This window comes from Leptidea sinapis, chromosome 15, assembly GCF_905404315.1.
Source record: "Leptidea sinapis chromosome 15, ilLepSina1.1, whole genome shotgun sequence".
NCBI lineage: Eukaryota > Metazoa > Arthropoda > Insecta > Lepidoptera > Pieridae > Leptidea > Leptidea sinapis.
This window is the reverse complement of record NC_066279.1, coordinates 3,741,896-3,769,034: the sequence shown is the minus strand read 5'-3', so window position 1 is coordinate 3,769,034 and position 27,139 is coordinate 3,741,896. Positions and strand designations below refer to the sequence as shown.

At 35.4% G+C, this 27,139-nt stretch overlaps 1 protein-coding gene across 1 annotated transcript in view; it reads right to left on the bottom strand.

Moving 5' to 3' along the window:
- The window catches only part of LOC126968172 (cytochrome P450 4C1-like), a 146,292-nt gene that overhangs the window by 27,897 nt on the left and 91,256 nt on the right, over positions 1-27,139 (bottom strand). The window contains exons 3-4 of the mRNA XM_050813029.1: positions 17,475-17,544; positions 16,887-17,085 (exon numbers count right to left, since the gene is read on the bottom strand). Of these exons, the coding sequence (XP_050668986.1) occupies positions 16,887-17,085; positions 17,475-17,544 (269 nt within the window). The remainder of the gene's footprint in view (positions 1-16,886; positions 17,086-17,474; positions 17,545-27,139) is intronic.

The following is a 27,139-nucleotide window of genomic DNA, read 5'->3' as shown; positions in this document are numbered from 1 at the left end:
AATATATATATATTAAAATGATTCTTCTGTACGTGTGTTGACAGTGAACTCCTCCTAAACGGCTAGACCGATTTGAACGAAATTTTCTACGTGTGTTCAAGTGGATGGTTTAGATTCACAATTGAACTACCTCCTAAACGGCTGGACTGAATTTGATGATTTTTTAGTGTTCCAGTGAATTTGAGACTTAATTTAATTTATTTATTTATCAAAGATACAATGTAACATTACAGATTAAATCTAAAGCGTTACAAAGATATTATACTAAAGAAAAAACAAACAATGAAAATTATAAACTAGTTATCTTATTTTATAGAGCTTAAGATAGATAGATAGATGAGATTGGTTTAGATTCCCAATAAAGTCGACATATCATATATATAATTATATGCATATAACTCTCCTATGTATGTAGGATCTCCTCCTAACGTCTGGACCGATGTTTCAAATTTAACACGTGTGTTTAGGACGGCTGTCTGTCTGTCAGCATATATACTACTTACTAGGTAGAGAATGAAATGCCAACTTTGCTCGAGGTTATATCTTCAGCGTTTCTGAGAAAAAAAATTGCCAAAATTTCTAACAATGCTCCTAGATATTCAGCAATATGTGAGTGCTTAGTTGGTAACACGGCTTTAATTAATGTTTATAATTATAATGTATTTATGTATCTGTTAATTATCCCTAAAGTTAATTAATATTATGTTTTACTTCAATCGCGTGTAAAGATTACACTCACACCATTTTTTTTGACGCTTGTAAATCACACTTCAAAACAATAAAATTGTTTTACTACAAGGTGTATAGTAAAACGATTTTATTGATCTTAGAATTTTTTCGATGATTCCAATCGAATGATGCTATTGAAACTTCTTTCGATTTTATTGATTGAAATCCAATCCAATCCAATGAAATCCTTAAAACAAAGGATAATAATTCTGGTGATATAATAACTATACGGCATTATCTACTTAACTATAACAATTTGATTTAATAAAAAAAATGTGAAACAGGTTATTGTTCTTTTGACAGAGAACTTCAAACATGACTCGACCCGACCGACGGCGTTAGATTAATCCCTGCCTCTTCAACTTTCCCACATTATGTCTCTTTGATCAGTAATTCTGTACTTATTTCGTTTTGGTTTTCAACTCAAGATTGGAAGGGACAAAGGACAAAGGGACTTAGGCTAAAGAATTTCAACCTCTGACTCAGTTTAAGTCATTCAACCTTACAATCAATACGATTAACATTATTATCTATCTATTTTCTGTGGAGTCATGTTGCTCACATTGATATAGTGTTTACTCTGCAAAAGAGAGCTGTTCGTGTTATATATCAGCTTGGTTATAGACAGTCTCTCAAAGAAAACTTTTAAGAAATAAATATTATGACTGTTCATTGTCAGTACATTTATGAAAATTTAATATACGTTTATAATAATCGTAACCTCTTTGCTCTTAATAGTGATTTTCATTATTGGGATAAGGGATTCCTTGTAACTAACTCTAGTAGGCTTCATAAGATACATAATAGCTTTAAGCGTAAATGTATACACATTTATAATAAAGTCCCAGCCACTGTTCAGGAATTATCTTAAATTAAATTAAAATGTAGTATAACAAAATGGCCCTGTCGTAAATCCTTTTACTCCACACCTGAATATCTAAGTGATCTAACAGACTGGGACCAGATAATGATTATTTTATAGCAATAGCAATGACAATTTTATTTATTTAATTATTTAAGCCTTAAAACTGTACAAAACTGTTATTCTAGTTTATACTTCATCCCACTGCTGGGCGAAGGCCTCCCCCATTTTCTTCCACAACATTTTGTCTATATGTATGTTTGTATCAACTATGAACTACTCCAGCAGCCAGATATATGACCTGCCCAGTTCCATTTCATTCTTTTCGTTACTCTGCTACATCTTGTAATTAACTTTTTTGTCTTATGTTTTTATTTGGTGTCTTATCTATTAACCTTCTGTTTAAAAAAATTCTTCCCATGTTTCGCTGTGCTGTTTTGACTTTCCTAAGCTGACTCCTATTCAATTCCCACGTTTGACAACCATACGTTGGGGACGGGATTATACAGCTATAGAAAGTCTTAGTTTTTAAGCTTACAGGTATATCTCTGTTTTTAAAAACTTCGAACTTTTTAGACTCCGATGTTTATTCCGACTTTGTTGAATTCATTTTAGATACAATGAAATATTATTATTTGATTAAAAAGAGCGCAAAAATGCTAAGAGAGTTTCTTGCGCCGCTTCTTATATCTCAGAGCACCATTCGTTTCCGAAGCGGTAGTAGTATCTACTATATTTGAAATGACATCAAAAAGAATTCTAATGGATCAATTTTGAGAATATAAATGCTTTTTAACATTCTAATGAAACTTAATACTACTAAAACATAATCAAAGTGAAATAGCATGGTTTACTGTGTCAAGGTTCCGAAACATGACCGCGTATTCTAATTCTGATGGTTGTGAGTGACACAAATCTATTTTATTCATCCCAAAGCTCGTAACGAGTGAATTAGACCGTGAGTTGAATTCATAACATTCGCAATATTATTATGATATAGGGATAGCAAAACATTTTGGGCCGGACGAATGTGTTGGGATCATTTATCAAGTAAATTGCTGTAATGTTCACAAAACCGTATACATTGTTTAAAAAGATACCTTATAATATATTTGTGGGCACCTCATAATAACAAGAAATAATATATTTCTTCTCAAATAAATAACAAGTTATGAACGAATGATGTAAGAATATACCTGGAATAAGATAGATAGGTATATTATGTATATTGTGTTGTGTAATTGAGATGGTTATAATATATTATGAACATTTTATTATTATTGTTCTAATCAGCTTTATATTTAGCTAGCTGACCCGACCGACGTTGTTATGTTCATAATAAATTATACTCTAGCGGGTGGAAATTCGTAAAATCCGTTCTTATCCGACCTCTACTCGGCGAAAGGAATATCCATACCTAATTTCAAGTCTCTACGGCTTAAGCTGCAGGAGATATCGTGATGAATCAATACATATGTGGAAATCTCTTATCTGTACACTGGACAGCAAATAAACCGTGTCTCCAACTACCTCAGATCTCTGATTCGATTTTCTCAAAAAGTATAAGATTTACAACTGTCCTAATTATACTGACAGAAAGTACATTTCATGATAATAAATAGGGCTTTAAATTTATTGTAAAGTATCGACAACTCATATTGCAATCAAGCAACTACCACGACGCTGACGATTTGCTCTGTATTTACTACAGATCGCGATTACAGTTTTTTGTTCTACAGTGAAGGTAGTCGGATATTTCTTATCATTTCTTAAGTTTTAGTCAATCGCTTGCTTAGACACGCGTATTTTTGCTACTTTTTTCGGTAAAAATTGATACGACACTTCAGGCAGCAGGTCAAGCTGTGGCACTACTTCAAGCGGGCCTTACACAACGTGAGGTCACTAGAAGAATTATAATCAGCAGATCTTAAGTGCAACGAGTTTACAGACCATACTTAGCTACATTAACAGCAGATGATCGTTATATCCAACTTACTGTTTTGCGAAATCGCCGCCTCAACGCAGTTCAAGTCCAAGAAAGTCTGCATGACGAATGCCAAGTGGTCATAAGTTCAGATACCGTCAGAAGAAGACTTGCTGAATGGAACCTGACTCCAAAGAGAGCTGCAACAGGCCCAGCATTAACGGTAGCTAACCCTCGAGTTTGACTTGAATTTGCTCGAGAGCATAGGGGATAGACGTTAGAGAAGTGTGGTAATGTTCTCTTCACTGATGAAACCAGGGTGAGCCTACATGGAAGTAACGGACGAGAGAGAGTATATCGTCACCCTGGAGAAAGTTATTCTCAATGTTGCACCTAGGAAACTGTTGCTTATGGAGGAGGATCTGTAATCGTCTGGGACGGCACCTCGTTAACCGCACATACAGCTTTAATTTTCATCGAACCGACGGGCTGTGGCCTTGCACGTGGATTAACTTCTCATCGCGACATTACTGAAATCCTCGCAGACCATGTGGTACCTAACGCAGGATATACCAAAATAATGCACGGCCTCATGTTGCTCACGTGGTGACCCAGTATCTACGCAGCGTCGGCATCCATACATTAGATTGATCAGCTCGAAGCCCAGACTTGAATCCGATAGAACACTAATGGGATAAGCTGAAACGTCGGGTTCGAGCCCGGGTACCTGCTCCAACAAGGCTTTTAGAGCTGCGAATAGCAATTAAAGAGGAGTGGAATGCATTTCGACAAGATTTCATCGTTAGACTCGTGAAGGCGATAAATAAAAAGATGCTGGCAGAAATTCGCGCAAGGGAAGAGAATACTGAATTCTGAAAAATAATGTTTTTTATTTTTTGTTTTACTTGTGGCCTTAAAATTTCATTTTGCTTTATGATTACTAGCGATTAATACGACTGAAATACGACTCCTTATTGTAAAATTTCTCTCTTTATAAATAGATAAATCCCAATGAATTTACTCTCACTTTAATCATCATGAAACGCACTTTCTGTAGGTATAACTTTGATAGTTGTAAATTTTATACATTTCGGGAAAATTAAATCAGAGATCCAATGTAGCGGGTGGCCCGGTTTATTTGCTGTCCAGGTATACACATAGTATATAGATTTACGAAGAGCTGTTTGACTTGTTCACTGCCGATGAATTTCATCTTCGTATGAATCGCCTCAAATTAAGATATTATTTGGATGTTTGGCGTTTCTCTACATTGCGGTTTTCGAGAACTTTTCTTACACGTTCAGCCAAACAGTGGAAGCTTCCTTATGCATGTTTCTAAGACGATACGACATGGGTACTTTAAAAAAGCGCGTACTTAAAATTCAAATTCAAATTCAAATATTTTTATTCAAAATAGGATTTATAATCACTTATTGAACGTCAAAATCGACCACCCATTCAAAAGAGACTGCCTCAGTCCTGAGAAGAATGGGCGCAAGAAACTCAGCGGGCTTTTTTTTTATATAAAATATGGATTGCAATGTAATATCGTACAATAAACATTTATAATTAATGAGCCTGAGGGTGTTCGCTTTAATCCGAGTCCGTGGTGTCATTAAGAAAATCGTTTATGCTATAATAACCTTTCCCACACAAACGTTTTTTAACAATTCTTTTAAATTTCGTAACACATTTGTTTTGTACATTTTCTGGGATCATATTGTAGAAGCATATACACGGCCCAACAAAAGACTTACTAACTCGACTCAACCGAGTAGTAGGCATAACAAGTTTATGTTTGTTCCTCGTGTTAACATTATGAATGTCACAGTTTCTAGAAAATTCCTCAATGTGCTTATGAACATACAAAACATTATCAAAAATGTATTGAGTTGTACTTACGCGTCTTTCGCCGGCGACGCTCCTGTGATTCCTCTAGTGTTGCAAGAGAATGTAGGCGTCGGTGATCACGTAACATCAGGTGACCCGAATGCTCGCTAGTCCTCTTCTTCCATTAAAATATTATTTTTGAAGTTTTTGTTTTCTGATTACTATAATAATATAACGAAACAGTTTCATTTGAATCCACAACTTTTTTCTCATAGACAACTTTCAAAATAAAGCTCATTCCTGCACCATATTCCCAAAGTTCGATAAAACATGTGAAGATTAGATCTAACTATGGTAATTGAAACGCCTTGCCCATTTCAATGCAGTGCCACTCAGGATTCTTGAAATACCCAAAAATTCTGAGCAGCACTACAATTGCGCACGTCACCTTGAGACATAAGATGTTAAGTCTCATTTGTCCAGTAATTTCACAAGCTACGGCGCCCTTCATACCGAAACACAGTAATGATAATGAAAAACATTACTACTTCACGGCAGAAATAGGCGCCGTTGTGGTATCCAAAATCTAGCCGGCATCCTGTGTAAAGGAGCCTCCCACTGGTGTTTTGTAAATAAATGTTAGTGTGAAATCATGCAGAGTCAGTAGGTAAGAAGGCGAGGAAATAAATTGTGATATTTGCCTTGTTGATAGCGTGACCTTGGTATGTGAGCAACCCATTTCTTCTTGTTTAAATGCAGGCATTTATTTACTCAAAATTGATTCTATTAGAATTATTGTCGATGTCACTTCAAACACACCAACGCTTCGGAAACAAATGGCGCTCTGAAAGAGAAGAAGCGGCGCATGAAACTCTCCCATTCTTTTTTGCGCTCTTTCTAATAAATAATACAGTGATCATTATCTAGTCCCAAACAGTCCGATCACTTAGATATTCAGCGGTGGAATAGTAGAATTTAAAAACATTTAAATTTATTTATAGATAATGCCTGAACAGTAACTGGGACTATATAAACAAGTTGTTTTCGAAGTTATTTTTTTAAACCTTTATTTATTTAAATAAAGTATATTTTAGACTTACAATAATTGAACTGAGTAAGCCTTTATTATAAGTACAACAACTCTTACTGTTATTCAGGAATTTACTGAGAGAAAAGAAAAGAAGTGTTATTCTTTCTCGACGCGTCGTTTTCTTATCAATCTGGAGCATCTTACTGAATTGTCCCCAGAGAGGCGTGCTATATCTGCCTTGTAACATAGCGCCATCTTATTGTTATATTGTTATAGATAGGATAGTTACAGTAAAATTTGATGAGAGGTTAGTGTTGGTTGACTATGTGGCAACCCCACATTATTATTGCCACATAGAGTAATGATTAAAATATAGACTATTATTCAAAGTTAAAGTTCTTTAATTGGAACTAGAAAGATAACAATTTTACAAATTAAGGAGTAGGCACATATTGTGTTGTCTTGGCAGATATGCAAAAATTTTAGTGGTTATTATTTATAATCACTACATATTATAAAACAAAATCCTCCGCCGCGTCTGTTTGTCTGTTTGTTCCCGGAAAACCCAATAACTGGTCAAGAATTTTGAAGTCAAAATTACCGGATGTGCTAGGATAGCGGATTACTTTGTTGTAACTTGTTATATGATATTACTACTCGCCCACTTAACATTCTTTTTATTTTATTTTTTTTTAGAACCAACAAGGTCACAAAGTACGACAAACTATCAACGTACTACATAGAGTAACAAAAGAACCACTGCCGGTGTTCTACGTTGACTTGGAGCCCAAACACAACAACAAAGACATATTTAACGTAAAACAACTGAACCATATGAGAGTCACATTCGAAGCACCTTACAAAAAGAAAGAAATTGTTCAATGTAAAAGATGCCAAAGATTTGGGCATTCTAAGAACCAATGCTTTAGGCCGTTTCGCTGCGTTAAGTGCGGCGAAGAACACCCCACTGCTTCCTGCTGCAAATCTCCGCACACAGACGCTACTTGCGGTAATTGTAACGAAAAACACCCGGCTAGCTATAGAGGCTGTATGAAATATAAACAATATAGAGAGCAAATACTAAAGATAAATCACATACCCAGGGTGTCCCACACTCTCAACAATAATAACAGACAGGATATACAACATCAAATTAACGACGACAGAAGACAACCTCCACAAAGACCTCAAAAATCCCAACAAAACAGAAGAAACTCAGAGCACGTGACACCCAGACCGCGCGAACAACACTTTCCTATACTGGAACAAAGATTTCATTCGGACATTAAGAAAAATTCTATTCTCTCGTTAGAAAGACATAAAACAATATCAGGACAAGGCAAATCCTATGCCGCAATGATAAAAAGCCATAGCCAGCAGCTTACCAGATAAAACTGAACTGGAAGTAATCATGGACAGAATGTTCAACAAATTCCAAATTATTATGGCGGACATGATTGACAAAATGATGGATCGAATATTCCAACTTTTCAGCAGACTGCAAATAAAATGATTAATAATATTAGAATAATGACATGGAATGCCAATGGCCTGACAGAACGTAAACTAGAACTAGAGGCATTCCTAATAATAGAGAAAATTGATATAGCTGTAATATCTGAAACTAGATTTACTGCAAAAAACCATATTGAATTCAAAAATTATAAAATATATACTACAAACCACCCTTCAGGGAACGCTCATGCAGGGGCTGCCGTTATTATCAAAACAAATATAAAACATTACCCCTTAGAACCCTATTCCTCAGAAAAAATACAAGCATCTATCATTAAAATCATTGACACAGTATCAGAAATCACAGTAGGAGCGGCTTACAGTCCTCCAAAGCATACCATAACAGTGAATGATTATAAAGAATTCCTAAATACTCTAGGCAACCGCTTCATCGATGGCGGTGACTGGAACGCCAAACATACACAATTAACCCTATAGGAAGGCAACTTTATTATGGAATGGGTGAGTTGAATCTCGACTATCTTTCTATCGGCGAACCCACATACTGGCCTACTGATAGGGCAAGGCAACCTGACTTAATGGACTTCTTTGTAACGAAAAACCTTGCACTCAATAACATGAAAACAGAGCATATCTGACCATACACCAGTCTTACTGAAAATTTTTAGTAATGTTATTCTTCAAGATGCTCCATCGAAAATACACAGCCAATATACAAGCTGGGGAAAATATCAAAACATCATATCAAACAAGCTAGAACTAAATATACCTTTAAAGAACTCAGAAGACATAAAAAAGCTATAGAAAAATTTAATAGATTTGTACACATAGCAGCTTATGAATCGACCCCGAAACATAAATCAAGAGTTCCCAAAGAACATATCTATCCAATTTATATAAAAAATAAAATATTACAGAGACGGGAGCTGAGAAAGGTGGGGCATAAATCCAAATACATCAGAGACAATGCAGCATTTAACAAATCCTCAAAAGAACTGAAACGAGTAATCAGAGACCTTAATAATAGTAACCTCAGCCCTGGCAGCGACACAAACTATTCGCTTTGGAAGGCGACCCCTATAAGAAATCAAGCCGGAACATGGGTCAGATCGAACTTGGACAAAGCCAACGCATTTGCAAAGCACCTAGAGCAAGTATTCCAACCTTTACCTAGCACGAGTAAGAAGCATGACGATGAAATACATAGCTATCTTAAATCAGCTAACCAAATGTGCCTACCAATGAAAAGTGTATCACCGAAAGAAGTCTTAAGTGGAATCAGTAAACTAAAAGACAAAAAAGCTCCCGGCTACGATCAAATAGATGCAACTCTTTTAAAAAAACTCCCGCAAAAAGGAATAGTCTTTCTGGTCTTAATTTTCAACGCATGCTTAATACTTTCGTGTTTTCCAAGTCAACGGAAAAATAGCTCAAATTACTGTGATATTAAAACCTGGAAAACCGGCACAAGAACTTTCCTCCTATAGGCCTGTAAGTCTGCTACCAATAGTAGGTAAATTACTCGAAAAAATCATATTATCCAGATTGACAAATCATCTTGAGAAGGTGATTCGAGCAAGTCCACCGCCTGGTTGAAATAATCAACAGAACTTTGGAGAACAAACAATACTGCTCTGCCATATTTCTAGACATCAGTCAAGCATTTGACAAAGTCTGGCATGATGACCTTCTTTATAAAATCAAGCGAAATTTTCTCATTGCTTCTTCCAAATCATCAAATCATACTTGGGAAAAAGATGCTTTGAGGTTAAATACAACGACGAAGTATCACCAATGCATGAGATTAAGTCAGGTGTACCCCAGGGCAGCATTCTGGGTCCAGTGCTTTATCTTTTTTTTACAGCAGACTTACCAACCCTTGATGAAGTTACCACAACAGCTACATATGCAAACGATACAGCGCTCCTATCTGTACATGAGAAACCGTAGACAGCATCTGAAAACCTACAAAGACATCTTTCTTTAGTTCAGGAATGGTTTGATAAATGGCGCATTAATGCAAACAAGGATAAATCCATACATGTAACTTATACACTCAGGCGAGAAACATGTCCACCAGTTTTCATCTACAATGAGCCAGTGCCGAAGGCGGATGATGCAAAATATCTAGGGATGCACCTGGATAGACGATTTACGTGGCAGAAACATATCTGGACCAAACGCAAACAGTTAGATACCAAAGTCCGCAATCTATACTAGCTCCTAGGTCGAAAATCCAAACTCACATATGAAGGCAAAATTGCTGTTTACAATTCAGCCATTCTAAAACCGATTTGGACATATGGAATTCAGCTCTGGGGATCGGCAAACACAAGTAACATAGAAATACTGGAGAGGTTCCAAAGCAAAACTATCAGAAACATGCTTAATATTCCTTGGCATGTGAACAACAAACTGATGTGCGCCGACATAAAACTGGAAACCATTAAGCAAGAAATAGAAAAGTACAGTAAGAGCTACGAGTTTAGACTTAACAGGCATAGAAACAAACTTGCTTTTTAACTTCAGGGTCCTGACAGCCTTAAATTCACCAGGCTGAAGCGCCACTGCATTCAGGGACTAGCAGCAAGATTTGTGGACAAGAATTGAGAGACTTCTCACCGGAAAAGCCTCTCCTAAACACAACGCCAAAATACAATCATTTTCAGATAGCTTAATGGATCATTGTTGAAAGACAGATTGCCAAGACGCAGAATACAAATAGAAAAAAAAAAGAACCACCAACAGAATTACACACATAAAAAGTCGTGCGACAGAACTTAGAATTAACGGATATAAAATTAAACAACTATTAATTGCTTTAACTGACTAATACTGGTATAGCACCAATATGTGTCATTATAAACATAAGAAAAACTTTAATTGACAAATTGACGCAAAAAAATTGCAATATAGTCTTTGAAAAAACGTTAAAATTATTGCCATTAATCAAAATTGACAAGATAATATGCAATAATAAGCCTGGAGAGCACGCATTTAATTGAAGATTTTCTAAGTTTTTGCACTCTTTCATGCGATAGAAAGAGGCGACATGTGGCAATCCATGTTTAGCCGTTTCTTATACCAGTTAGTTAGTGCTTGCCACTATAATATCGGCAGAATATTGATAGATAAAAAAGTGTCAATATAAGAAATATGCTGCTGTCGGGTTAAATTAATGTAGCTCTTGATCCGAGAGCCCTCTAACTATCTTCAAAAAAAATTCACATAAACCTGCCGATACTCTTAAAAGCGAAAAGACAAGCTTGCTTGTCACACTATCACATTTTGAAATATTAAGATTGAATGTATGGATTATAGGGAAAGTCTTAATTTGCTTATGTAACTAGAAATTTAAAATAATCTTTTTGATTTGATGCAGTCATACTTACTATATACTACGATGTTTATCGTATCGTATGACAAAGAACATATTGTAATTGTAAATATCGATACTTAATTGTGACTGCACAACAATATGAATCCAAAATTTAGCATTCTTTTTAAGAAATGGCTACAGTTTGATTTTAATTCTTTAAACACGGAAACCATAAAAATAAGCGGTTCACAAAGTAAATTCAAAATCCAATATTTATACTGAGCTAGAAGACCCGGGTTCGAATCCCGATAGGTGCAAACATTTATACGATGAATATGATTCCAGTGACGATAAGATTGTTAACCAAGTACATTACAAGCGCTTATGCACAGCCTGAATGTCTCCATTAAGGCAGTTCATAGAGGCGTGATTGTTCCTATACTTAATCTTAGGTATACTTCTCTTGCGTTTTACGAAGCGTGCGTAAACTGTCACCCAAATACGACACCCTGACGTTAGCCTAGTCCATTTGTATCACACTTCAGCTAACATATGGCTCTCTTTATTTCATTCTTGTTGGTCTAAACCAAATGTGAATGATTGTATAAGTTATGAAATAAACAAACACTGGTTTCTTCATCATCATCACACCAGCCGGAAGACGTCCATTGCTATAAATATTTCCTTTAAATTACTGAATCTACCATAGTTACGGAAAAAGTAGGTAGAGCTCGTAAAAAGAACATACAAGAAATTCAACGCCCACTCTTTTCAATCAATAGAGTATTTTACAATGGCTGTAATATACAAAAAATAGTTTGTACGGTGCTGCATCCAATATATGAACTGTGTTTGTTACAGGCGTATTAAATATCAAATATGTTATAAATTTATTTTTTTTTATTCAAAATAGGATATAAAATCGCATGAAAGTCAAAAACTACCACCCATTCCAAGAGGTAAGCCTCAGACCTGAGAAGATCGGTAACAACAAACTCATCGGGCTTCTTTTTTTATTTAAAAATATGGTTACTATGTAAAATCGTACAGTAAAATTTATTATTTAAGTGCCTGTGGGCGGTCGCTCAATTCCCAATCAGTGGTATCAATAAGAAAGTCATTTATGTTTTAGTAAGCTTTATCACTCAAACGTTTTTTAACAATTCTTTCGAATTTCGTAATAGATTTGATTTGAACATTATCCGGGAACTTGTAAACGCTTGTTATAAAAACAACGCCGCACAAAAGACTTACTTACTCGACTTAGTCGAGTAGTAGACATTATAAGTTTGGTTGTTCTTAGTGTTAACATTATGGTTATGACAGTTTCTATCAAATTCACTTATGTGATACATAACAATATCAAGAATATATTGAGAGGCAAGAGTCAAGAAGTTAATTTCTTTAAATTTTTCTCTCAATGATTCCCTAATTTATAAATAGCGTGAATAGCCCTCTTCTACAGCACAAAGATGGTATTGATATTGGCAGCATTGCCCCGGTAAGTAATAAACTGTATAAATATAAATTATCCTCTATTAGATGCACCTTTAAAGTTTGAATTCATTGTTTGTGTAAGGATGCTTCGAGAACAGGATGGTCGTCGGCCTCATCCAACCTATTCCCGTGATCTTGATTAGATCAAGATTTGTTAACAACAGCATCTACATGTTGTTTGAAATTAAATTGCCTGAGTAGTATTACACCCAAGGCGCGTATTTCACTAACTTCCTAAAGCGCAATGCCATTCAATTTGTATGTATTAGTTAAAGTATTCTTTTTTCGTCGTTACCTAGTATGATAGCCTGGTGCAGTGCGGCGCTTGCGGGGATCTTCAGATTTTCAAGGACTTCTCTGCGTGTAACATGATTATTTATATTTACATATAGTTAATAACATATCATTCAATTCACACCATTGCTGAATATTGTTAAGGTCTGACTGGAGGAGATTACAGTTAGGTGGAGAGGCATCAATATAGAATTTTAGATCATCTGCAAAAAGAGATAACGATGAATTGTGAATTTTATTGCAAATATCTTTATTAGATAGCAAAAATAATATCTGAGAAATATGGGAGCTTTATGGAACTCCTGACTTTGCATAATATCTTTTTCTTGTATAATATTGATGCTATATAACTTTTATTAAATTGGTAGTACGTGGAAGAAATACACTACGCCAAGTAATCTAGTAGTTCACAGAGCACTGTATTGGACTCCAAAAATTCAAGCAGCTCTGCGTTGCACACGGTAATATGGTTCGAGCTGATACTGGGGTGCACCAGAGATCAGAGAATATTTTTTCATTTAAAATTTGTTTTTTAAAATAATATTTCATAAATATCAAGAAAACTTTTGAGATGGGATGGATGGATTATTTTTAATAATAACAACATTAGGAAAAATACATTTATTAAGATCTTTACAATAATAAAATCAAATAATATGGCTTAGCCAAAACCATTTAATGATTGATTTAATGCTTACTGTCCTTACACTTAACTACTATAAAGTTTAATTTTTATAGAATAATTTTCAAACAGTACATTATCTTAGTTCTAATCTGGTAGGATAACCATGCTTAGCTTTTAACATCAGAGAAAATTTACATTCAATTTTAGGAATTGGACCATCTTCTTCTTCAGTGACAACTTTAAATTGACGTAGAATTGAAGCAATAACACTTTTCGCTGTTAACATTGCATATTGGTAACCTGTAGTAACAAGAATTACTGTTAGCAACTCAAATTATTTAATTTCCTTATCTCAGATAATACTTAAAAATATTGAACTATCAACTTTTTAAGATTTATTCCATTATAACTAATATTTAAATCAGTTTGTTTACTTCCTATTATACAAAATTGCATTTACTTTGTTTTCAATAATTCATTGTTATTAAGTGAATCAACATTATTTTTTAAAGTAAAGTGGTAAATGTCCAATTCACATTCATTTAAATTATCAGTATAAGAGACAACATAAAACAATGGAGATATTTTCTGAAAGTCTTTAAATAAATAATATCAAATAACCCAAAATAGTTCTATTCTGAGGAATCATCTTTTACAGTTGGAAAAGAACGACTGATGAGTTGCTATCTGTGCTTCACGTTTTTTTATGGGAAAGAAGGACAAACGAGCAACTGCAACTCCTGCAACACCAGAGGAATCACAGAAGCGTTGCCACCTTTAAGGAAGGTGTACGCACTTTTTATGAAGGTACCCATGTCGTATCGTCCCGGAAACACAAGGAAGTTTATTCCACAGCTTTGTAATACGTGTTAGAAAGCTCCTTGAAAACCGCACTGTGGGGGACCGCCACGAAAGTTACTAAAAGTTATTTAAAGTTTACCACTCTTACTTGCGTACACTACCAGCATCCAATAAAATATGATTTCAGTCAAGATAAAACCCTAATGTCATATCTTATCATTTTTCTTTTTAACTATCGTGATTAACGAAATCGATAGCTTTCTTTAAGTCAAGATTTAAAACTTTTTTACTTCAATTGTTCAAAAATCGGAAGGGAAGTGGATTTACCCTTATGATATCCATAATTATTTTGTGAAATAATTTTAAAACAACCAGTAATTCATATATCTTAAATAAAAACATTTCTTGAAATCTTTTCCAAATATTAAATAATATCAATGCCGTTAACCATAAAGGAGTTACTTCGTGGTCATTTCATGGTGACGAATAATAACGTTGACAACATGATCAAGTGCAATAAATACTGTAAACCGAAAAATGATGTTTTAACGTGTAACCAGTCTTGGTTGTCATCTAAGTCAAACTTAATTGTAATCAAAATATTTTATATTGAGGACTGAGCCAATAAATCAAATTTCATCTTAACTCATATCCCGTTGTAAGATTGGACCCGACCAAAAAAAAATTGTACAAACTGCAGGAACATTTAGGTTGATTTTCAATTTACAAAATTTAGAATTATAACTTTACTATTACTATCGTACGAAAAATGTTTAACATTTCTGATAAGCAACTCATAACATGAATATAAGGAGTCAATATATGCACTGTCTTACCATATTAAACCCTGGAAAAGCCATTACGGATTAGATACTTACCAATGCAGTTTCTTGGCCCTGTACTAAATGGAATGAAGAGCCCAGTTTTACCCCCAGCTTCAAATCTCTCCGGTTTGAAGCAATCAGCATCAGGTCCCCAGTAATTGGGGTCGCGATGAGCTCCCCAAATTGAAATAATTAAACCAGTTTGAACAGGAATAGTAAAGCCAGATGATGCTGTCGAAAATATTATTTTGCTTGTAACATTTTCTTCCGTTCATCATATTGTTAAAATATGAACAATGTGATCCTGCTTATTGTCATTATGAATTTCATATAATAATATTCATACATCTAAAGATTATATTGTATGGCAGTAAAACATAATTTGATTTATAGATATTAATATGTAGTTGTGTTCTAATCACATCTTTATTTAAATTATATTCTATTTTTGTTTTGTTCTTTAATAAGATATATTTTAAATAGATCTAATGGACGTTGTCCTGTCCAAAAAAATGGCGTGCGTACAAAGTAAACATTTCAGAAGTGAAACTTCTTTGGAAAACTATTTTTTAAATCTCGTTTATATTAATTATCCTAATCTGTTCGCCCTTTCTCACTCTGTCTCGATCGGTCTCAATCGCCCTCTCCCTCTTCTTCGACTAAAACGCTGCAAATCTTCGTGACGCTAATATTATTATTATTGCGTTTCATTCGTAAAATATTTATCCTCATTCGCCTAAAGAAGTTTCACTTCAAAATATTTTTATTATGTTTTTATGAATTTCTCAAGGTCTATAATTTCAGCAAGGCTCCTATGATCTTGCGAAAAATCGTCAAATGGAGTGATTATTTAGAATGAGGTGACCGGTCTTGGTGTTTCCGCTCCCAAGTAAAGGCGTTACTCCTAAAGTGGAACTTATGACAGTCAATACGATGCTTTTTCATCAACATGATTAGTAAATCTCGAACTGAAAGCAATTATTGTTTGCATCAAATTATCATGGGTTGGAACAGGTTACCAACTGAAAAGTAGGTCCTGTAGATGAAGCCACAACATGAGAGTTGAACAAAGTTTTGAAACTGTTTCTGAGTTAGCGTATTTGAATTACAACAATTCTTTACATGCAAGTCTATATATATATGTGTGTGTGTTGTCGGTAGTATTTAATTCATCAAAAGCTACTTAAAGGACGATATTCTTATTTTAATTTTATTTAATCTTAATAATTTTCATTATAATTATTTATTTTTTTATAATTTACTATTTTAGGTTTCATAGAATTTGCACCTCATTCTCTCTATTCACTAAACTCTCCTTCTATATATTAATATTATCAAAATAATAGGTTTAAAGTCGTACATATGTAAAACCATCATACCGCTTGTTATACTTACGTAATTTTATTTCTTCAGTTACCTTCCGAGTAATCATCGGTACAGGTGGATAAAGACGAAGAGACTCTTTCAAAACCATATCCAGATATTTCAAATCTTTAAATAATTTTTCATTGGCGTTTTCAAAAACACGTACTAATCTAAATAATTAAATACAAATTCAGACTTTAGTCCCTTAATAATATATTTAACATGCAATAGTTTTATGGTTATCATTCGAAAATTATAATAACGCTGTTTGTATGATTTAGGTTTTAGTACTTGGCAAAATAGTACTTACTCTTCATGAACTTTTTCCTGAATTTTTGGATATTTTCCTAATAATAAAAGCGTGTTACAAATTGCAATCGCCGTTGTATCTGTAGCAGCTAGTATAAACGTTGTAATTTCTTCACGCAGTTCTGTGTCTGTGAAACCATTCTGTCGCTGGGATAATAGTATAAGATGATCTAGAAATGAATCCACTTTATCGTCTTGCCCTGTAATTTTTAAGGCCCAAATTAAATATTGTAGATTGTTTTATTACACGTGTCACGGAGTCGATATGGCTTTAATTACAATGCAATTTTTAAATGAACCCAAGTCACATGCAGAAGGACTAACAATCAACCTGGTTAGGAGAGGTGAACTCTTAAAGATCACACCGCACACTCAAAACAGAACGCTTCAATATTGTAAGCGTGGTGGTTGAACTTGTAGTCGGCAGTGTATTGATGGAATTTGTGATAAACATTGAGTTTTCATGAACTTCACATTAAAAATAATATCAAAATAACAAACTCGTAATTTTTAAGCCAAATTGACATCGCATTTTGTACAAAATCGCAAGTGTTCTGGTTCAAAACGTTTTAAAAACCAAGATTCTTACCAAAAACTGTTTGATTTTCGTAAGCATCTAAATCAACATGTTTTAATTCATTGCGTTTTTTTCGTATAATCTGAAATAACAAAATTAAGTACAACAATAATTGATAAACATTTCGATGATCATAAATGAATTTATAAGCTGATTACATTAAATAATTTATATTTAATTTTGAGACCTGGAAATGGATTGTGGAATAAAATATATTATATTGCAAAGAATCAATATAGTTAGCAACTATCTATTCAACTGTTAAAAAATAAAGTCTCAAAATATTCGTTTTATATTTTTACGTTTAAGCTGCTTATAACTGAAATTAATCTAACATTAACAATATTATGATATTAAAAACAGCTATTATAATCTATTAATATTTGTAGATACCTAAGAGATTAGCTAAGGTTTATTCAGGTTTATAATTAAGTATAATTTTATGTATGTGCACAAGCATTTGGAGATCTCAAAGGTTTTTACTGTACACATAAAATAATGGTTAAAAAACCATAGATATTTTCAGAGCATGGGTGGTAAGCAGGCGTGTGTGCTCTTAAGAAACGACCAATAGGAATAGTTTTCAGAACTATATTAATTGTAATAAGAACATAATTAAAATTATAAAAGTGACCATAAGCTTACATCAATCAGGTTTAAGAATTTTTTATGTTTTTAAAGTGATAACCCTCACTTCTAGGATTATTACACAAATAAAATTTGAAAACAAAATTTTTATGAACAATGCGGGACTCGAACCCACGACCTCTCTTCCAACTGAGCCAACGGTACGAGTGACGTATTGTTATATAAAATCTTGAGCAGCCCTTCAACTGCGCTAGTCACCTTAAGACATAAGATGCTAAGTCTCATTTGCCTAGTAATATATAATAGCTGCGGTGCCCTTCAGACCAAAACACAATAATGCTTACACATAACTGCTTCACGGCAGAAATAGGCGCCGTTGTGGTACCCATAATCTAGCCGGCATCCTGTGCCTCCCACTTTACCAAATGGGACTAGCAAAATGCTTTTTTCGAATACTGGATTATTACATGGGGATTTCGATACATACGTCGTCAAAATATACAAATGTAGGAGTGATGGTAAATTCCTACGATAACAATTAAGGGTCAGAGTTAACATATGCGATGAAATTTTTGCGTAGTCAGATCAGCGAAAACGCATTTATTTTGAATAGGATGAACTTGAAGCAACACAGCTAAAGGCAAAAAATTTAATATATCGTTAAAATACTAACATTGTTTGTAAGATTTATAATTTTGTCGTTATGTTTTGTGAAATGTCTATATTGCCAGGATAATTTGTAGATCCAATCTGGCCACAGCCATACGGAAAATGTTCTGTTTGAAGCCAGTTTAAAAACCTTTTCAACGGATTCAAGAAAGTCTGATACAACTACATCATTCATTCCACCTAGATTCCTTATACCCAATGATGTTTCTGAAATAGAATAATTATCACGTTATTACAAGCTGTGTATTCATTTACTAATGTATGCAATTGCATCTATAGACTAAAACAGCTATTGGTTAAATTAAATAAATACTATTCTAAAAATCACCCACTTCATACTAATAAAACAACTAAGCAAGAAAATAAAATTATTTATCCCTCATTTTAATGTGATTAAAATGTAAATTTAATATACTTAAAAAATAGCAGATTTAAAACATACTAGTTGTCCTTAAAGCGAAAATGATATTAAATAGTGTAGCTGCCATCCGTTGGATTTCCCGAGAGCTAGCTTTTTGGCAGATCGAAGGATCGGAAACTCGCAAGGCTACACGCTCTATCCCCTACACTGTTTCTTCGGCTTAAATGATATCAGGAGTATTCATCTACACCAACCAAGCCAACATCTCCCAGAATGGCGTTAACGAAAACCAGAACAAACTTGTGTCTGAAATCGAGACTATGCTTTGCAAAATGGGGCTGGCAAAATTATGTCCAGATTAACCCTGAGAAGACATGAAATTGTGTGAGGTTCTGTCGTATCCCCTCAATTCGAGATCACTCAGAGTCGGTATATCGAGTGATGGTCAGTTTCGTGGTCACTTGGAAGAGAAGATCGACCTAATTCAAGAAAGAACTTCAGTACAAGCTTCAGAAGCTGGTACTGGGCACTCCCCAGTACCAGCTTCTTTCATTTGACCGAAACCTAGAAGAACGGCTCGAATCATCGAAGCGGATCACGCTATCTTCGATTAGTTTGATTCTTTGGCTTTGCGTAGAGTTGTAGGTTCTTTATGCATTACTTTTGGCGTCTGGCATTCTATAACCCCGCGTATTGCAAGAAATCTGTAACCTAACACGGCCACTTTGTGAAATAAACTAGTGGCTATAAAACTGTTTGAAAGTTTAATGTTGATTGAAAACTAGGGAGTAGATACTAGTTGATTCAATCGTTGAAATTTATATTGAAATAATATAGTGAAATACTATTAGATCGTATTTGACCCTATATTAGGTTGCTTAATAAGTTGTTTTACCTAATGATTAAGTGATGTAAGCTGGAGTTTCCTCGTTTAGAAAACCAGTGTCCATGGGATATTAGCGCTCGATCGGATCATTAAAAATGACCACGCTTTCACGAGGATAAATTTTGCTAAAACTACTCAAAACCCTAAAAGGAAAGGATGAAAACTCTTGACTTGCAAACACGTGGAATTAACCTGGTACACAATAGGAAAAAAGGTGGGAAATTTAAACCAGGATAGTTTGCAAGACCGGACAGGAACCGCGGAATAAATGTCCTTTCTTAAGCTCTAGTCTATCGCTGCGCGCTGTACCAAATTTCATCAAAATTGTCCGGCGTATAAGCGTAACAAAAAAAAATAGACATTCACATTTATAATATTAGTGGGGATGCATAATAGGGTATATGAAAAAATAATATATCAACTAAATATAAGTTACATATATTTAATTGAAGTATTATTTTTCTGATCTTTATTATTATTTATTTTATCTTAAATATTTTTTTTATTAAATTTGTTCTGACTAATAAATATTTAATATACAAAAGTGCAATAAAAACGCGCGAAATATAAAACATTTCGATGTTTGAAGCGCAGTGTGACTGTCAAAGTCTAGATAAAATATTTTTTTTATAAATAAGAGGGGGCAAACGGGCAAGAGGCTCACGGGATGGGGAAAGGTTAGGCAACTGCCCATGGACATCCGCAATATCAGGTGTGTCAAGAAGTACTTTGCACGTAATGTCCGGTGGTGGAATCCGGCCGCTGGAATCAACCCGAACATGTCCTCTGAGCACTCCCCGTGCTAAATGCAATAGAAGATGCAGAGAGAACCCCTACATCCCTACGCAATGCCAAAGAATCAAGCCGATCGGAGATGGCTTGATGGTCTGTGATTCGAACCGGTCAAATGGAAGAGCATGATGAATGAATGAATGTGAGGCCGGATTTGCGCCTTAAAAGTTGCACGCGGTGGCTTCTAGTGAAGTACTGTCTCGCCTTACTGAGTACACCAAGCTTTTTAGAGGCTAGTTTGGCCTTCTCTTCCAAGTGACCACGGAACTGAACGTCGCTCGATACATCGACGCCAAGTATGCCAATACAGGCTGTGGCAGTTAGAGGAGTGATCTCGAATCTAGGGAATACGACAAAAGGAGACTTTTTAGTGGTGAACGCACAAACTTGTGTCTTCTTGGGGTTGAATTGAACTAAATTTTGTTGGCCCCCTTTCCGAGACTTTGCAAAGGATAATCTCGATTTCAGATACAAGTTTGTTCCGGTTCTTGTCGACGCCATCCCGGGACATGTTGGCACGGCTGGTATAGGAAGCACACCCTGTGTTGTCGTCTGCATAGCAATGAATACTGCTGATTTGCAGCATATCATTGATATACAGAAGAAACAGTGTAGGGGATAGCTCGCAGCCTTGCGGCACACCAGCGTTAATGGGTTTTAAGTCGGAGAATGCACCGTTGATAAAAACCTTGATGCTCCGATCGGCCAAAAAGCTAGAGACCCATTTGCACAACTTCTCGGGAAGCCTATAGGGTGGCAGTTTTAGAATGGGTCATCGGGCCCGCTGGATTTGTGAATGTCCAAGGTAAGAAGCGCCTTTAGCACGGTGTCATGCCGGATTTTCACCTCCGGCATGTATGATTTGCACCGCGGAATATGCGGTGCTGGTACACCTTGGTCATCCAGAGTTCAGTTGGACGCGAAGAGGGAGCCCAGGAGATCAGCTTTCTTTTTCGCGTCATGAGCCAGCGAGTCATCAGCCCTGTGCAGTGGCGGAATGGCTGGCTGGCAGAAGATTCCTTGGACAGCCTTGGCGAGCGACCAGAACGCACGAGTTCCCGAGGGAAGGCGTGCAAGTCTCTCACCAATTCTGCCTGTGTGCTTCGACTTCGCGTCAGCAATAACTCTTTTGAAGGACCTGGAGGCATGATTGAAGTGTTTTTTAAGTTCACTGGAATTCACATCCTTAGATAGCACCGCATTGACCCAAGCCTGATAGCACTCCTGCTTTCGGCGAGAGGACATATTGCAAGGGCGGTCAAACCATGGTTGGGACCTGCCACCGATAGGCACAGAAGAGGATGGAATGAAGAGTCCCATACCTTGCAGTACCACATCAGCAACAGCGTCAGCAGCGGCATCTGGATCACCAAGCGAAAAACCGATGTGCCTCCACGGGTAGGATGCAAAAAAACACCGCATTTCGTCCCACTCTGCTGACCTATAGTGGCACACACGGCAAGAAGCGGGGCCGTTTTAGGCGCGTGATCGACACGGTGCTCCGGATCAGACAGTGTTCCGACGATCTCAGAGGAGGGTCAACGGAAACTAGGTACCCGTCCGGATGTAAGGTCAACAGAAGGTCCAACAGTGAAGGTGTACGATCTTCCACATCTGGGATTCGCGTTGGCGCAATAACCAGTTGCGTCAGACCATATGCTAAGGCGGAGTCGTGAACAGATCTCCCTGCATGATCGGCGGTACGTGAGCCTAGCCATTCGGCGTGGTAGGCGTTACAATCGCTAAGAAACACGATCTCTGCAGTGGGGATCTGCTCAAACACGGAATCTGTAGCCATTTGGATGTGTTCGAGGAGCCGGTCAGTCTCTGCGTTACCGCTATGGGACCTATACAGGCATGCGTAGATTCGCGGATTGTTATCGCAGTCTACACGCAGCCAGATGATGGATAGGTCCTGTCCTTCAAGAAAACTCAGGCGTCGAGAACAGACATCCAGACGTAAACGCACACGCCAGCCCGTGATATAAAGGAATGTTCCAAATTATACCCCGGGTATGAAAGGTAAGATGAATCAGCCAGAGAGGGTATCTGTGTCTCGGTTAAAAAGAGCAGGGCCGGCTTCGCCGTCTCCAGGTGAAAGTGGACGGCATTTAAATTTAAGCGAAGCCCCCTGATGTTGCAAAAGTACACAGCAAGTTTGGAGGAGGGTGGATTGAGCCTCCTGCTTTGTTTGCCCCGACTCAGCACAGATTTGCCCCCTCCAGAATACGCGGGGCAGCCTGGGCAACCACTATTAGGTACAGGCCCTAATTGTAGACGCCAAGGGACGGATTCTCCAGGAATGCATAGCCTGGTACCGTCCTGGAGTAGTCTATGTTTTTTAGTTCGTGCTGCCATTTGTATTTGTATTGGGGGGGGTGTAGGCCTCCGCATACCCCACATACCGGACGAAACACAGCGGCGTAGCCGCTCTTTCACGCCGGTATTGAGTAGGGGAGTGGTATTTCTCCGGGCGTGCCGGCCCAATTCAGTTGTGTCCGTGAGGACCCAACATGGCACTACCACTCCAATAAGCAAACTCCACACCGCTCCACATAAGCAATGGTATGATTCCTAGACATTATTTTCGGTGGTTAGCGATATATTCAATTATATGTTGGTTTTTTATTATTCAAAGATCTGTATAATTACCCTATTATTTACAATGACTGAAAGTGAATTTGTTAAAACGCAATCAGATAATCTTACGATGCTGTTTGATGACGTGATTCTGTGTTTCGAACCCAGATTTTATTTCTTCTGAATTGAAAAGAGTGAAAGTTATAATTGAAAAGAAAGTAATTATATGATAATTTATTTATTTTTTAAGTTTTCTAAATTCATATTTTCTCATATTTATTTCTAAGACTAAACATAATATATAAATGCAGAAAATATAATTTGACTGTAATTACCATATCCATTGTTTTTTCTGTTATTAAAGATCATTAACACAAGATTCTCGTTGAGAACAATGTTAAGATTTTGTTTTAAGTTTTTGCATTATTAAAGTAAAAAATTAAACTATAAACTTTATAAAAACGCGCCCGCTCATTGTATGAATTATTACTAAAATGTTATGAAACGTCATAGACTGAATTAATTGTATTGCGAATTTATAGGCATTTCTAGGTAAAAAAAATAGGTTCTAAATAAGTAATCACCAACATATTACAGACTAAATTCTTCTCAATTTCTCTAAACAAGAATTATCCATGTGCTTGATAATTTTTAGGATGTAAAAAATCAATTTTAAGTATTTTTAAAATTCATGCGTAAAACAATAATATCTCTCAAATAGGGTATAGATTTTATTGTTTTACAGTTTGATGAACACCATATCGCACATCGGGTGCTATTGCACGTAGGGTAGACGTTATTATGTAATAAGTGCGCAAATTGGTAAAATGAGTTTTTAATCACAATGATGTCGTACTTGCGTCTACAGCCGGTACATCAGTATCATAAATGAAACTCTTTTAAAGACCGACTGAGGTCGTAAATGTTTTGGCGGGTTTTTGTAAACGCTAGTGTGAGAACGTTCTAATTGTTCAGTTGCTCGCGACTCCGCGTCAGGAAGTGTTTTATGTAGGAGCAATAACGTATATATAAATATTTCGTACAATTTTGGGGCAATAATGACACAAGGGAACAGTTCTGACTTTGTAGTTCTATTCTCTAATACAAACAGCAAGTGTTACCGTCATTTACGAGTATTACAATTATTTAATATCGTCCCAGAAATGTACTAACGATAACTGATAAATCGTTTTCATTATTTGTTTTTGGCAAACTTCAGATTTAATTTAATTCCATTGTAATTATAAAATGGACGTCCAAATATTGTATATAAGGTACTTACAAAAAACAATACGTGTTATCCTTACTTTGTTTTCACTGAAATTAAACTATGGATGGAAGAGGTAAAAAAAATATTACGTTTGCTTAAATAAAACAAAGAAGTATTAAAGAAGGTAAAGTGAGTGATAAGTAAGTAACGTAAGTTTTTATCTATTTTGCATTTTGTGTAGACAAATCCGTACTTATGTATTTTTTCCATTTTGCATTTAGCATTATCGAAAATGCAGAATTCTTCTATTTAAAACCCTCATGATGATGATATAACAAAGCATTTGATTACAAGCACTGATGAACCTTCAAATGTAAGTGATGATGACATTCAGGTATGGTATAAGACTTTCTAATTCAGTATTTTTTACACAGTTATCTATTTTTTTTTGCGTATTAAAGTTTCCTATGAAGGAAACTCATTTGGACGTGACTTCTGAAACTGATGATAACGAGTCAATTAGTTCGGATAACAATAGCAGTTCTAGCTGCTCAGAAATATCGTCATCATCGGAATATGACTATGTAACTCATAACACTCAAAATATCAACCAAGAGTGCAGAACAATAGAACGTAGTAGAAAACGTATTCTCGATACAAACAAATGGATAAAATATTGCCAAATACTGAAAAATTCTGGTCATTAATATACTTCTTTAGTAACTGGTTAAAGTACATAGATTTATTGTTATATAAATGCCGACTATCATGTTCGTCAAAATTTTCTCAAGAATAGAGATCTTTACGTGTATGGGTACCAAAACGGCGCCTTTTTCTGGCGTGAAAAAGGAATGTGTATGCATTATTGTGTACCGGTATGAAGGGCGCCGTAGCTGGTTAAATTACTGGGCAAACTAAACGTAATATCTTCTTCGTCTCAAGGTGACAAGCGCAATTGTAGTGTCAGTCAGAATTTTTAGGTATTTCAAGAATCCTGAGCTGCGCTGCATTGTAATGGGCAGAGTATATCAATTACCATCAGCTGAACGTTCTGCTCGTCTCCTCCCTAATTGTGATAAAAAAGTAAGATAGTGTATGCTTTTTATCTGTTACGCCACTTACAACGACAGTGAGGTTATTTGGGAACTTGTGTGTGCCTTCTACAGCGATCATGTCGTAGAATAAAAGAATCTCGTGAAAATAATCCTAGAAAACCATACACGGCTATTTATTTATTCAATGAAGGAAGTGAGATTAGAGTAAGCAAGACATATTTTATAAATACTTTGGGTATCACCGAGGGGATTTCACGTACAATTATAGAATGCAGGCATAACAATGAAGGCCTTAACATAATGAAAGAAGAGGAAGACACGGCTAACAAATCAGAAATACAACAACCAGTGAGAGACCACAATCATTAACTTTATCTCAAAGATAGAGATTCATTATTTGTAAGAGTAATTAAGTACAACAATTAAAAACATTAAGAATACTTCAATTGTCATTAACTAGTACAGTAAAATACAAAAATGCGAGTTATTTAACTTTTAACCTTGTTTGACTTTTCTACAAATTTTATTTCAAGCTTGTTAGTTCATTAGTAATTTAAAACATAAGAAATTATTCATCAATTTGGTAAATGTTATTCAAAACTATAAAGTTTTGAATACCATTTATTTAAATAATAGTTTTAGTAATTGTTATGTATATATATTATTGTAAAGTTAAGTGTATGTGTTACTTCTTAATTAGGCGTGTGGATATTTTGTTTAGTTCAGCATTTATGATGATATTGCACACCAAAGTTCTACGTTTAATTTAATTTTCTGTGCAAAAATGTCATAAATGTAGGTACCGTAGTTTAAAAATACTTAAATATGGCATTTACCTAAGATTTTTATTTCTGTAACAACCTTCATTTTAAAATATGATATATAAACAATATTTAGATCATAAATTTATAATAGACCGATTTCATTTTAGTAAAACGACAACTTTTAAATCGATCTCCTGAAAAAACGTCATTTGTTATTGCATCCGGTGTGCGATATATAGCAAAATTACTTGACTCTATGTCTACCTTACTAATAACTTAATTATTGCCTTAAATAATGGCGTTATTCTTACCAGCTATTGACGCTAATGTGAAATTGTTGATAATAGGCGAAATATCGAATGTACCGGTGCCACTCAAGTCCTTAAGTTTATCAACAAGATCCGCACATCTTCGAGAAAATATATCCATAAAACTATTGAGTATTTTGGGGCTAAACGCAGGAATAATCACCTTTCTTTTTCTAGACCATATTGAAACTGAAATGAGAATTCACATTTAACATAAGAAAGGTTCAAGTAAGTTAAGTTAAACCAATACTCTTATCATCAAATCACTTGACTGTTACAATACCAGGGGCGAAAATTCCACCATCGCCAGTGATTCCTTTTACACTCTTCATAATTAATAGATCTTTCTCCAAGCAATTTTTCGAAACATATTCAACGTCTGCTGGATTCGTTAACCCTGAAAACAATATTACAAATTGCATTATTTGTTACGTACTTATTTTAATGGGAATATTATAATTATA